The 14,000-nt window shown below is 39.5% G+C and overlaps 1 protein-coding gene and 1 long non-coding RNA gene across 2 annotated transcripts; one reads left to right on the top strand and one right to left on the bottom strand.

Moving 5' to 3' along the window:
• Positions 1-9,896: 9,896 nt before the first annotated feature.
• LOC116026056 lies at positions 9,897-10,843 on the top strand. The gene is made up of 3 exons (XM_031267502.1): positions 9,897-10,040; positions 10,431-10,498; positions 10,634-10,843. Exons 1-3 carry the CDS (start codon positions 9,920-9,922, stop codon positions 10,709-10,711), a joined length of 267 nt encoding a protein of 88 aa, XP_031123362.1. The 5' UTR covers positions 9,897-9,919; the 3' UTR covers positions 10,712-10,843.
• LOC116026057 lies at positions 10,673-13,490 on the bottom strand. The gene is made up of 3 exons (XR_004099773.1): positions 13,347-13,490; positions 12,100-12,273; positions 10,673-10,804 (listed from the first exon to the last, which is right to left on the bottom strand). It is a non-coding gene; the product is annotated as an uncharacterized LOC116026057 (long non-coding RNA).
• Between the last annotated feature and the right edge of the window lie 510 nt (positions 13,491-14,000).

Genomic DNA, 14,000 nt, shown 5'->3' with positions numbered 1-14,000 from the left:
GTACAAGTGGTTATATATGGTGAGAAAAAGGTGAATCGGGTGGATCGGGTCATCTGATAAAATGGGGCGAATTTATGAACATGAGACAAAAACCCTTAAATGCCCTTTAATGAGGGGGCAAAAATGGCATAAAGCCATAGTCGTGGTTTGTACTGATAAGGGTATTTTTCCCATAAGATGAAATTGCCATTTAATGAAAAAAGATAAAGGCACTCATTTTACCATCACATCTTTGATGACCCGTCCTTTCATGTCAGTCGGTTCAGAGAAGTTGGAGCGCATGCTTCGGCACTTACTGCGAATAGGGCATTGACACGTGTATCCTCACGATCCCACGTTCTCAAGTTAAACGGTCATTAGAGGGTCTGTCCAAGAAGCTTGTTCAACACGATACATTTGTAACCCTTCGATCACAAGTAGTACATAGGGACTTTCAAAGATTAAGGATTCGGTAGCTCAATCCTTCGGTCAGTATGAGTTCGGTTATCACCATATGCTCTGTGTTTTTATCAGTCTTCGGTACTGATAGTGTTTCAGCCTTTGAATTTTTCATTCTTCGGTAAGATATAATAATTCGAAAAGTGAGAGACAGACTACGCAGGCGAGACATAGTTCCATTCATTCGAAAGATAACACGTGACAACCAAGACAACATACTAGATTAACCAACCCAGCCCTGATTTCATTACAAGGCGTGACAACTACTTTCTTGCCTTCCCTTTGCCCTTATTCTTCGCATGCCTACTGTTAGCAGTAGACATAAGGCTTTGTCCTTGGCTACTCTCCGTGGTAGGAGGATTTGGAGCAGGTGGAGCACTCGGGGCAGCGTCAGGGTTCCAAGATGGAGCCATAGGTCCATAACCAGGTTCATTCTCAAGTACCGAGGACTTGTCAGATACATCGTCTGGCTCGAGCATCGCAAGGTAGTGGAGATAGTCCTCGTCAAAGTCTGCATTCACTGGCTGGTTTGGAGCCTGATTCTGTTGATACCATCCTTGGATGTTGTTCCAGGCATCGTCTCCAGTATTGTTTACGGAGACTGGAGGAGTTTGCCTTGGTGCAAGGTCCTGATTTAGCCAGAAAGGCTCTTCATCAGGTGGAGCTAATCCTCTAGAGTGGAAACCCAGGACAGACATGGTTGGTGGCACGTAATCCTCAGAGTCTGAATCAGAGAGTTCTAGAGGATGTCCAGATGTGTCCCCTTGAAGAGGTTCTCCCTTTTCTTCCCTCAATTTGTTGAGTTTGCTAGTACCTTCCTTCAACAAAAGCCGAAAAGAGAACCTTTTCTTTACGGGCTTCTCTTCAGAACATGCCTTCTTGCCTTTTCCCTTATCCATTCCTGCAAAATAGAAAACAACACAAAGGATGAGGTGTTAGGGTACCTCTCCCTTCCTTGGTTGTGATTTATTTATAGAGAGATTGTAGCGCTGTGATTGGCTGAGGTCCATTTGACATGACCAATCAAAGTTGCAACCGTCCAAGAGTTTTGAGTTTATCCATTAATGTGAGTCCGTGATCTCTGATTCTGATGAGCATTAATTTCAAGATGTCATAACTGATGAGTCTCTTCAGTTTTGGATCAATTCGGTTGTCTCTTCATCAATTCATTTCTATCATACCGAGCTCATGCCTCAAGGTAGAGAATCTTGCTTCGGCAAGAGGTTTTGTGAGAATATCCGCAAGCTGGTCTTCGATATTCACATACTCAAGTTTGATATCCTTTTTCTCCACATGGTCTCGAATGAAATGATACTTAATATCAATATGCTTGGTTCTGGAGTGCAGTATTGGATTTTGTGTTATGGCAATAGCACTTGTGTTGTCACACATAATGCTAACTTCCTTGGCAGATACACCATAGTCTTTGAGTTGTTGCATCATCCATAGTATTTGTGCACAACAGCTGCCAGCCGCTATGTATTCGGTTTCAGCAGTGCTTGTTGCAATAGAATTTTGCTTTTTGCTGAACCAAGAGACAAGCCTTCCCCCTAAGAATTGGCATGTCCCTGATGTACTTTTCCGATCAATTTTGCACCCAGCAAAATCTGCGTCAGAATATCCAACTAGATCAAAAGTGTCACTCCTCGGGTACCAAAGTCCCACACTTTGAGTTCCTTTTAGATATCTCAATATCTTTTTGGCAGCACTCAAATGACTTTCCTTCGGATTGGCTTGAAACCGAGCACACACTCCTACAGCAAACGATATGTCTGGTCGACTAGCCGTAAGATATAGTAGAGAACCGATGATTCCTCTATACTTTGTCTGATCCGCTTCCTTCCCTTCGTTATCGATATCCATTCGTAACGAAGTGTTCATGGGAATTTTAACCGAGGACTTCCCATCAATTCCAAACTTCTTGATGAGATCCTTGGTGTATTTTGCTTGATTTATAAAAATCCCATCTCGTTCTTGTTTGACTTGAAGACCCAAAAAGTAGTTTAATTCTCTCATCATGCTCATCTCAAATTTACCTTGCATGAGTTTTGAGAATTTCTCACATAGGTCTGAATCGGTACTTCCAAATATGATGTCATCTACATAGATTTGTACCAACAGGATATGATCTCCATTTTTTATTCTAAAAAGGGTTTTGTCAACTATCCCTTTTGTGAATCCGCAGCTTTTGAGAAAGCATGATAACGTGTCATACCAAGCCCTTGGAGCTTGTTTTAGACCATATAGAGCCTTTTTGAGTTTATAAACTTTATCCATCCCAACTTTAGAGATAAAACCTGGGGGCTGCTCGACATATACTTCTTCTTCCAAAAGTCCGTTTAAGAAGGCACTTTTGACATCTATTTGATAGACTTTAAAGTCTTTCCATGCAGCATATGCTAGAAAAATTCTAATGGCTTCGAGTCTAGCAACAGGAGCGAATGTTTCATCAAAATCAATCCCTTCTTCCTGACAATAACCTTTTGCAACTAACTGAGCCTTGTTCCTGACAATGACTCCTTGTCCATTCATCTTGTTTCTGAAGACCCATTTGGTTCCAATAACATTTTGATGAGTTGGTCGAGGAACCAGTTCCCATACATTGTTTCTCTCGAATTGATGTAGTTCATCTTGCATGGCTATAACCCAATCTGAGTCATTTAACGCCTCTTCTACAGTCTTCGGTTCAATTTGAGATATGAAACAAGCCATCATGCATTCCCGAATGGATGCACGAGTACATACACTATCATGGATATCACCAATGATTTGATCTTGAGGATGGTTTCTCAACCACTTTAGATCTGGTTGAAAGGAAGTAGGTGGTGCTCCTTCATCGATTGTAAGTTCACCTTGATTGCCTTCATCTTGTAGTACTTCTGATTGAATTGGTTCATTATCATCATTTGGTAATACTTTGGTTTGAGATGAAGTATTCGGCAGGTGATTAGGAAAGAGCGGATAATCATCGTCTTCTGATTCTGATCCTTCGGATAGTTCTTCAATTTCTCTATCTTTCGTTTCTTCATCGGTTTGTTTCTCAAAGATCACCATGTCTTCTTTTGATGGTTCGTCGAAGACTACGTGTATTGATTCTTCTATCACCATGGTTCGCTTATTCAGTACTCGAAAAGCTTTACTCTTTTCAGAGTATCCCATGAATATTCCTTCATCAGCACGTTCATCAAAGGCCTTTAGATGTGATTTCCCATTGTTATGGATGAAGCATTTACTTCCAAAAATATAAAAGTATTTTACAACAGGTTTTCTGCCTTTCCATAGTTCGTAGGGTGTAGCTCCATGATCTTTATGAATAAGAGATCTATTTTGAGTGTAGCATGCTGTGTTTATAGCTTCGGCCCAAAACCGTTTAGGCAAGCCTGAGAAAGCAATCATGGATCTTGCTGCTTCTTTGAGGGTTCTGTTGCGTCTTTTAGCTACACCATTCTGTTGAGGGGTTCTTGCTGCTGAAAGCTGATGTAGTATACCGTGTTGTCCACAGAAATCCTAAATGACTTTGTTTACAAATTCAGTTCCTTGATCAGACCGAATTTTGACAATATTTAAGTCCTTTTCGGTTTGTAGTCTTCGGAGCAGATCTGGAAGGACTTTTTCAGTTTCATTCTTCTTTCTTAGAAAAAATGTCCATGTATATCTTGTATAGTCATCTACTACCACAAGAGTGTACTTCCTTCCACTTAGACTAACTGGATCAACTGGTCCAAATAAGTCCATATGGAGTAGACTTAATGGTCTTGCGTTGGTGTTAAGAGATTTTGTTTTAAACGAAGACTTGATCTGCTTTCCCTTTTGACAAGCTTAACATACTTTATCCTTGTCATAGATTACATTCGGTAATCCTTCAACTAGTTCCTTTCTTGCAAGCTTGTTGATAGCCTTGAAATTAAGATGATTGAGTTTATGATGTCATTTCCAACTTAGATCTTTCTTGCTTTTGGCGATCAGGCAAGTATTCGGTCTTACTGTTTCCCATGTGACAACATACATATTCTTTCTTCGTTTTGCCGTTAGTACAACTTCATGAGTTAACTCTGAGATAACTTGACATTGATCTCGTAAGAATACAACTTTGTATCCTTTGTCACAAAACTGGCTTGTGCTTAACAGATTGAACTTTAATCCTTCAACATAAGAAACTTCTTGAATGATTAAACCATTCTTCATAACATCCCCGGTGCCCATGGTTCGTCCACTTGAGTTCCCACCGAAAACTACTTTAGGACCATTCTTCGCTTTATAGTTGCTCAATTCTGATTTATCTCCAGTCATGTGTCTTGAGCATCCGCTATCTACATACCAAATGGTCCTGTTTCCCTGAATTCAAAGATTAGGTGTTTTTAGGTACCCATACCTTCTTGGGTCCTTGTCGGTTAGTAGTGAGCTTGGGCATCCATGCGTACCTAGAACTCTTAAGGTTCATCCTTGGTCCACGATACCCGTTAAACACACGATAATCGTAAGGAATAGCGTAGTAGGCTTGAGGTGACTTTGGTGAATAAACCTTTTGAAGTGAAGGTGTTGGTTTATTCGTGTTAACTCTAGTGTATGAGGTCTGTTTATGTCTATGATGGAGCATAAATTTTGCTCTTGTCATTGGTTCATAATCCATAAGCCAGTCCTCATCACTCAGATATAGTGCACCTTCTCCGCCTCTATGCTTGCTAGGAAACTTTTTGAATTTCTTGACACTATTCGGGTAAGAGCTCGGTCTTACCTGAGGTCTACCTTTGCGTTGCCTCTATGAATGGTGTTGCCTCTTGTTGCCTTGGAATTTTCCTTTAGATTGGTTATTCCCAAGTGGTTGACCATTTGCGATACGACCATGATGATTTGGTACGCCAGGTCTATACCGAGGGGTCTGATGACTTCTCGGATTACCGTTTTGGAAATTCCCTCTCGTAGGTTCCACAATACGTATTTCAGTCGAATCATTAGATCAACTCGTTGATTGTGGTTCTGTTCCATTTGCGGCGTTAATCACTGGCTCAAGATTTTCAGTTTGTCCTTGGACAAAGACAGAACTTAAACCTCCACTAGTAGAAGGGTCAGTCGGTCGTGTTAAGAGAATATGTTGATGAGAGCTGGAGCTATAACCGAGTCCGGTTCTACTCCCTGATGGTCTTTGATCATCTACCATTCGATCCATTAATCTGGATGAATTTGTAAATGTCGCAAGCACCGCACGCAAATTTTGCTCTCTATCATCCTTCACTTTACACTCTTCCTCAAGAAGATGAACTTGCTTTTCAAGCTGGCTTATAGATTTAAGCATCTCAGCATTTTTGGACCTTAAGTCCTCGAGATCTTGTCTTTCTGCCAATAGCCTAGCATTATCTTCTTTGAGCTTAAAGTGTGAATCCTCAATACCATCAAAACTCTTCATCATTCTTTCGAATGCTTCCCTAGGGTTTTCATGATATATGGATTCCGAGCTAAAATTAGAAGAGTGGTTTTGTGATGTTACCTCTTCTTCGTCTACCATAAGGCACAGCTCTTCATCTGAGTCCTCTTGACTAAAAAGACACAGTAGTCCCTTTTCATCTTCCGAACTGTCACTTTCTGAACTTGAGTTGGACGTGCATGACTCGTCGTTTTTGTCTCCTGACTTCTCTTCTACTGCTAGAGCCTTCCTTCGCCTATCATTCTTCTGATTTTTGTTTGGCTCTTCGTCAGCATCATTTGGTGCATTCTTCGGGTTGTGATAGTTTCCCGAATTCTTCTTGTAGTTGTGCTCGTCCTGATGCTTCTTGACAATGGGATATGGACATTCAGCTTTGAAGTGTCCAGGTTTTCGGCAGTTGTAACACAGCACTTGTATTTCATCCTTTTCATGTGTTCTGGATCCACTAGCCTTGTCACTGCTTTGGTACTTCGTTCTTTTCATTTTGTCCGAATTGTCGTAGGACTGATTCTTTCGCATGAATCTTTTGAACCTTCTCATGAACAAAGCCAACTGATCGTCAATGAAAAAGTCAGATGAGAGATTAGTATTCGACCTTGGTGTTGATAATGAGGGTTGATGATTTGCAACTAATGCTATGTTTCTCGTCTCAGGTTCTTCATCATTTTGTGTTTCCTTCTCAAACTCGTAGGCCTTTAGATCACTAAAAATCTGAGTAGTGCTCGTTGTCTTGAGGTCTCTATGATCGCGCATAGCTACTACTTTCATCTCCCAGCTTTTGGGTAGTCCTCGGAGAATCTTCAAGTTTATCTCCTTTTGTGATAGCTTTTTCTCATCAAGATCGTTGATTTCCATCAATAACTTTATGAACCGAGCTTCCATTTCAGTTATGAACTCCTTTGGATTGAGTTTGAAATCTTCAAACTTCTTCATGGCAATTGTTAACTTGTTCTCCTTCTCTTGTTCGTCTCCATCACCTATGAGCATAAGTACATCCCAGATGTCTTTAGCATTCTTACACTTTCTCACTCTTGGAAACAATGATTCGTCCGGAGCCTTGTAGAGTATATCATTTGCTATATTGTCGAGATTTACTCGGGTTCTCTCTTCGGTGGTTAACAAGAATTTCTCCTTCGAAATCATCGCTGGTGATGTAGGATCAGTAGCAACACGATTGGGGTTGACTTGTAGTATTTGGATGGGTCCATCAGTTATCACGTCCCACATCTCATCATGCATGGCAAACAAGTGAGCCTGCATGCGTACTTTCCAGTCATCAAATTTGTCCAGGTTAAACATAAGAAAATGCTTGTGATGTTCCATTTTAGACATAGTGCAAAGTGCGAAAATATTTTGATGATTTTTCAAAAAGGATCACCAGGCAGTATACACAGAGTGTTCACCGTTCAAGGTAACGGCTCTGATACCACTTGTTGGTCCCGGTGGTAACAATGTGAGTCTAGAAGGGGGGGGGGGGGTTGAATAGACTCACAAGAGGTTTTTGAAAACTTTTTCTTCTAAAGAGATAACGCAGCGGAAGGATTATATCAACTTTTAGTTTCACTTTGCACTTAGGATTTTCTTGTAAAAGATATTATGTTTGAGTGATATATGCAATGCAGTACGTAAAATAAAAGAGAGAGAGAGAGAGTTTTTATAGTGGTTCGGCTGTTAACTAAGCCTACTCCACTCTTCTTCACAACTCGTGAAGGTTTGCACTATAATCCCCTTTATAGTACAATCTCCGTTACAACAAGCTCCTTTGATCACTAAGCCCGACAGCCTTGTTGTTGTAGGTTTTTCAACTTCTTCCAAATTTACTCCGCCTCTTTCTACTTCACTTGTAGAGATGGTTGAAAGGTTGTGATGATTCTCCAACTTGAAATCCTTGTGATTAGTTTCCTTGATCATCTTCTTAAACACACAAGAATCTCTAATGAAATCTGAATATCACTTGTAAGCTTATGAATATCACACTGAGAGTTTTTCACTTGCTAGACAATATTTCGCGTTTTTCAACCTTGTCAAAGTGATTTGGGACAAGGGTATTTATAGGTGGAATTTCAGATCCGTTGGAGGGAAAATGAAATTCAAAACCTATTGTCCAGTGTGTAATATCTAATGGGTAGTGTTTTCATCTTTTTCAGAATGTCAGTACTTTCTAGCCGTTTGTTCACTTTTGTGCAAGGACAAATTGTCTTTTGTCCCTCAAAAAGGTGACAATCATTAAATGCTTCTTAGGATCGTTGCATAGGACCCAAAATGACATTCAGTTATACCCATTTTCAAGGCAGTAGATAAGACAACTTATCAGAGAATGTCTTTGCCTTGGTTGTGCGAGAATGATTGACCTTATCATTTCTCTTAATCTCCTCGAGACAATCACACTCTTGATTGCTCAGTCATAAGAGCTTGGCCCTTCCATTCTTCGGCCTATGATCTTAGTCTTTGGTTCTTCGAATCTTCATTACTTCAGATCTTCAACTCCTCGGTACTTCATACTTCGGTAGGAGTCTTCAAGCCTTCGGTATAAGAAATCGGGTCCTTAGAATATTTCTAAGGATTCGGTTATCTTGTAAGACTAAGATACAAAGCATAAACCTATTCTAAAGTCTAAACAAAAGTTAGGGGTCTCCTCGGATAGTTGGTATCATCAAAATCAACAACTCGAGGTTCCTAACATAGTGAATTACAACTCTATTGTTAAACATATGCAATATTCTCTTTTTTTAAAAGTCATGTCATCTTGAAAGGGAAAAAAATTGATGGGATAAATTCAACCTGACTTTTAAAAAAAGAGAATATTTTTTTAAGGGTTTAGGGTGCCAGCTAGGCTTGAAAATTGGTAGCCCTTTGTCCTTTATTATTTTTATATATATCATTGTATTATTATATTATAATGTTATTTCAAGTGGAGTCAACTTTTGAAAGTAAGAGGTTGCTGAAAAGGAGGTTTTATATCAAAGATCGGTCATTGTTCTATAGGGGAGGCGGAGACTTGGGTGTGCTTCAGGGGTTGCACATTTCCAGGTTAAGAATCCAAAGGCTTATTATTGAATGTTCCCCTCAATCGGGAGGATGACGCTCTCATGTAATTCGCTTTCTGGGAGTTCCCCTCTTCTTTATCTTTAATAATAATAATAATAATAATAATAATAATAATAATAATAATAATAATAATAACTTTTGAAAGTAAGAGAGTATTGCATGAATGTAGAGAAATAGTAAAAGAATTGTAGTTTTCAAAAAAAAAAATAATAAAAGAATTGTAAATTTGGTGATGCGAAAGTAAGTCTACTTTTGAAAGTGAGAGAGTATTTAGCTTTAGTATGCATATTAGTGCCTAGGTTCATATTAGCCTTACCAACTCAACACCCTTTATGTGCAAAGGTTAAGAGGTTTGGAAAGGCTAGTTAGGAAAAGGAGATACCAAGGGACAATTAGGTGATAATTTTTTTCCCCTTGTGCGTAGTGTGTACAATCAGGGGTGAGAACTTAGGGATTGTTGAGGCGATTCATGATTTACCTCCTCCACGGGCTCTTGGGCAGGAACTCTGGAGCCNGGGGGGGGGGGGGGGGGGGGGGGGGGGGGGGGGGGGGGGGGGGGGGGGGGGGGGGGGGGGGGGGGGGGGGGGGGGGGGGGGGGGGGGGGGGGGGGGGGGGGGGGGGGGGGGGGGGGGGGGGGGGGGGGGGGGGGGGGGGGGGGGGGAGATACCCAAAAGTAAATTCCGACAGGGAGAACAAGTGATGAGACTTGCACATAAAAACAAAGATGCAGTATGTAGACCTTTAAGGTTATGCCAAAGACATGGTTTGAGCACTCATAAAGGCAAATAATGCTTGGCTGCAATATATCATGGACAGAATGATAGCAGAGGTAGAAGTCAACTCACAATGAAGAGAAACACACATTCCTTCATAGGATGCCCAGCAACTTTAGCAAACATTCAATAATTTTCAACATCATTCATGATTACCAATTGCATGCAGCTTAAATTCCCCCCTTTCATTACATGTAAGATGCCCCCCAAATTTTAAAATAACCACTCTCCATTCAACATGCTCATGCTTAAGATGAAGAGAGCACAACAGCTACTACCTCTGCTTTTCGTATGGCTTTTATTTGCTGCAACTCTGCACTATTATAGCCTCATTCCCACTGCTCAACCAATACGCTCAGGCAAGCTACAACTACACCCTTCTTTTTTCTTTTGGGTGACAAGGGAAATCCGTAGCCACTACCCGAGAGCGTGCATTGGGTAAACTCCACCTTGTGACCATGGCTAGCAAAGGATCACACGGAGGTAAAACAACCTAGGTTGGCGATAGCTGACCGGCTCAAACCAAGAAGGCCAATAGGCTGCTCCCACCGGAGTCGAACTTGTAACCTTCTGATTACCATTTCAACAGCCTGACCAACTTGGCTATGGTTGCCCCTTCTTTTCTCTTTATCGGGTGGTGTGCATGTCTGTGTGAGTGTGTATGTGTGTGTAAGGGGGGGCAGGGGTTTTTTAACTTGGTTCGGGATATAAAATTACAATGGTGATTACCTGCTGTAATTCTGTCACAGCCAATTTCAAGAGCAGCCATCCAAACAACAAGCTCGGGGACAAAAATGGATACTTTCATGCAGCTTCAGTAAGTATATCACAATTCCTATCTCTGTTTCAGCTCAAAAACTCTTTTTTTATCTGCTGTAAAGCTGTTTATGAATGAAGCCGAAGATGGCTGATCTTTTAAAAAAAAAATAAAAAATAAAACCATGATTCACAGGGGAAAGAGATGAAGATCCATAAGAAACCATCTGGACCAAACCCGATTGGAAATCAACACCCACCATCAAGGCCTTGAAGTGATAGATGAGCTTGTTTATGGACAAAATGTGTTTGTTAGAGGTTTGAAATATGTACTAAATAGAACAACTTCATCTCTGGGGTATTGTATCTGCAAAAAAAATTAGAATATCTTTCAAGGTTCGCTTTACATTGGCCTTCAACAGTAATCTTATCGACTCCTGACTTCTACATATCAAACACAGAAAAGCATTTCCTCACTATGAAATATGAATCAAAGGCATGCATCCAGAAAATTTTTAGCATGCAATGCTTCCCCAAATAATGTATGCTTCTTCATTTCAAGTGTACAAGAAAACCACAGTTAATCATTATTCACTTTCGAAATCTACAACTAATGTTCACATTAGATTAACAAATGTCTACTGTAGAGAAATTGACATTTGAAAGAATCCATCTTTGGGTGGGTATGTGTGTTTGTGGGGTGGGGTTGGGGGTTGTAAATGCTAAATAGTAATAATTCCTTTTATGGAACTTTATACAATCAAAACTTTGTGCCCCTTGTTCTTATACAGAATCTTAAGGCATAATTTACCAAATTGGTATACCAAATGAACAGTTCTATTGTCTCTTAAAGCTCCATCAGAGCATTTTAGCCACTTAGAACCAATTGCAGCAAAATTTCAGTTCAACTTTTATGGATGATCTTAATTAGGCTCCTTTATGTGACAAAAGTAGACATGAAATGTCAATATAACCGGGAAGTGGGAGTTGAGAAACAGAAGCTAGGCCATTGTGGGACAAGACATATAGCTAGCTAAGACTAAAGCATTAAAACCAAGTTTCTGCTCGGATGCCCCACAAAATCATACTGCCGACATTGTCATTCAGCTTTTACTGAAATGAACTATATCGGGTTCTATTCAACTTTCACTCAAAATTTGTTGGAAAGTTGATTAAAAACAGAAAATGAAGGCAACTCCAAAACATATTAGCAGGGCCTTGGATGCCAGGAAACTAAATCTTCTTTTCCTACTGTCAAGATATATCTCCTTTCATTTTATTTTCCTATCTTTTATAATTTTGTTCTAATCTTTTTCCTTATTCTTGTGAGAGAAAAAAAGGCATTGAGGAGAGTTGGAGCCACATTACTTTCATGATGAATATCCTGACAAAACAGAAGAAATAATACAATTTACATTTTCATTATAGGGAATTGTCATTTAATGTGAAAAAAGGAGTTGTATTTTCAGAGAGATATGTTGTTGCAGCAATGTGGCAAACTTTTATGCTATGTTGTGTGATCATGCATCTACCTGCCATGCATGTCGTCTGTTACATTTTATGGAACAACATAGCAGCCCTTGATCCTCATCCATTCACAATGGAAATAGAGTTTTAGAATTTTACGGAGTATTATGTAACCAACCAAAATTTCAGCTATACCTTGGAATTACTGTCTTCATCCAATTCATCCTCAAGATCAGATGCAAACGCTGATGTCTCACTCTCATCCACAGGGAAGCAGCCAAGAAATTCCAGATCCACTTTGCCTAGCGGCTATTGTGGTCGTGCATCCCAAAAGGGGAATCCAACAGAAACCCCTTCAGTCAGCAGTCCCTTTTCAGGTAGAAAAACAATGTCAATGATTAACCCAGGAGTCGGGGGACTGAATATACTAAAGATACCCACATAAATAAAGTTGGGAAGCATCCTGTTAATTTTAGAAAGAAAACACCATATACTCAAGTGAACTGGATATGGAGTCCTGACCAATGTCAGAGTGGGGGAAAGACAAAGTGACCAATCAAAGTTTTGTTGTAAGTTACTCCAATAAAATGTGCATAGCACTTTACTACCAGAGGCTATATGGGCATTTCTTTTTGGATGGTGCCTAAAGAGAAATAAATATGAAATGAACAGAAAGATATGTACATTTGCACCAGCCAGAGTATTTACCCCTGCCTCTGCCTATATAAGTTTCAAGTCTTCTCCCACACAGAAAAAATAACATAAGGATTTCACTTTCCTAAACATTGAACAAAGGAGAAGGAAATCTTCAAAATTTTAGAATTTAGCTTCACTTATAACATTCTCAATGTATCATACAAGGCCACATGGACTACAACACAAAGAATGATTCTCAAAAGGTTGGATCCAAAGCACAAAAGTCACCAACTTCTCATATCAATATGTTATGCAAGAGAGAGAACCCCAGCTAAGTTAATCAGGCTTTTGATTTGGTAATTACAAAGTTACAAGTTCCCCTCCTACTCCACGAGCGGCCTATTGGCATTCTTAGTTTGAGTAGTCAATTATGGACAACCTAGACTAGTTTACTGTGATCCTTTACTGGTCAGGGTCACAAGGCATGATTTACTTGTACACACTTGGATAGTATTTAGGAAGGCAGAAGCACACACTTTATGTAGAATGCTTTTAAGTTTCTAATTCTATTGCCCTGAAACTTTTCTTAGACCTATAATGCTATTAATCAGATGTTTTGCAAGATGCAAGGTGGGAACATAATCTGGACTCTGGAGAAGCATATAGTTATACACTCATGGAAACACGGTAATCAATTAACCCCCATAGAAGCTGGAGAACTTCAAGAATTTAATTTCAAGAGGAATTAAAATAGGAAATCATCAAATTAAAATTTAGAAAGAAATTTTGCAAGTGAAGTAACTTACTTGATTTCCAGCACTTCGTTGTATTGCTCTTCTCCCGAAAAGGTTGAATCCCCAACACGCCCGAGACTCAATCTCTGATCTCCTTTTCCAAACTTCATCCTATTACCAGTTGAGAGCTGCCCAGGCTTCGTTGTATTGCTCTGATTTTGGGGTTGGGGGTTTTACAATTTACAACTAAGACTCTGAGAGCGAGCCGTTGCCCAGCCTTCAAAAAATGATACACCCTCTATCTCATTTTACCTGTTCTATTTAGTAATCATTGGTCAAATCAATTCTTTCTTCATTACTTATTTTCTATAGTAATTCTTTATTATTTTTAAATTTAATTTTTCGTGTTTAATAGTACTTTTAATGTAGTTTCTAAATATATAAATTTTATATATTAATGCTAAACTTAATATTATTAAAAATTGGATTAAAAATAACTTCAGTCAAGCCTCATTAAACGAATCAGACAACCATTTTGGAATGGAGGTAGTAGATTTTATGTTTTTAGTACGGAGTAATATTTTTATTACGTAAAAATTTAATTTTTTACTGAAAATTCTAATTATTAATGTATAGAAAAAATACTCCTTAGAGCATCTACATTGGTGCATATTAAGGGGAAAGCATCAATGTCACATTGAGGAGTGAGGTGAGCGAGAGAGAAAG

This window comes from Ipomoea triloba, chromosome 7 (genome assembly GCF_003576645.1).
Source record: "Ipomoea triloba cultivar NCNSP0323 chromosome 7, ASM357664v1".
NCBI lineage: Eukaryota > Viridiplantae > Streptophyta > Magnoliopsida > Solanales > Convolvulaceae > Ipomoea > Ipomoea triloba.
This window is presented reverse-complemented; position numbering and strand designations above follow the sequence as displayed.

What these genes read in the sequence shown, in the direction of transcription:
- LOC116026056 (XM_031267502.1), top strand. Translation starts at nt 9,920, where the DNA reads ATGCTCATGCTTAAGATGAAGAGAGCACAACAGCTACTACCTCTGCTT. An exon ending in TGCTCAACCAATACGCTCAG is followed by an intron (nt 10,041 to 10,430) that starts GCAAGCTACAAC and finishes ATTCTGTCACAG; the next exon opens with CCAATTTCAAGAGCAGCCAT. An exon ending in GATACTTTCATGCAGCTTCA is followed by an intron (nt 10,499 to 10,633) that starts GTAAGTATATCA and finishes CATGATTCACAG; the next exon opens with GGGAAAGAGATGAAGATCCA.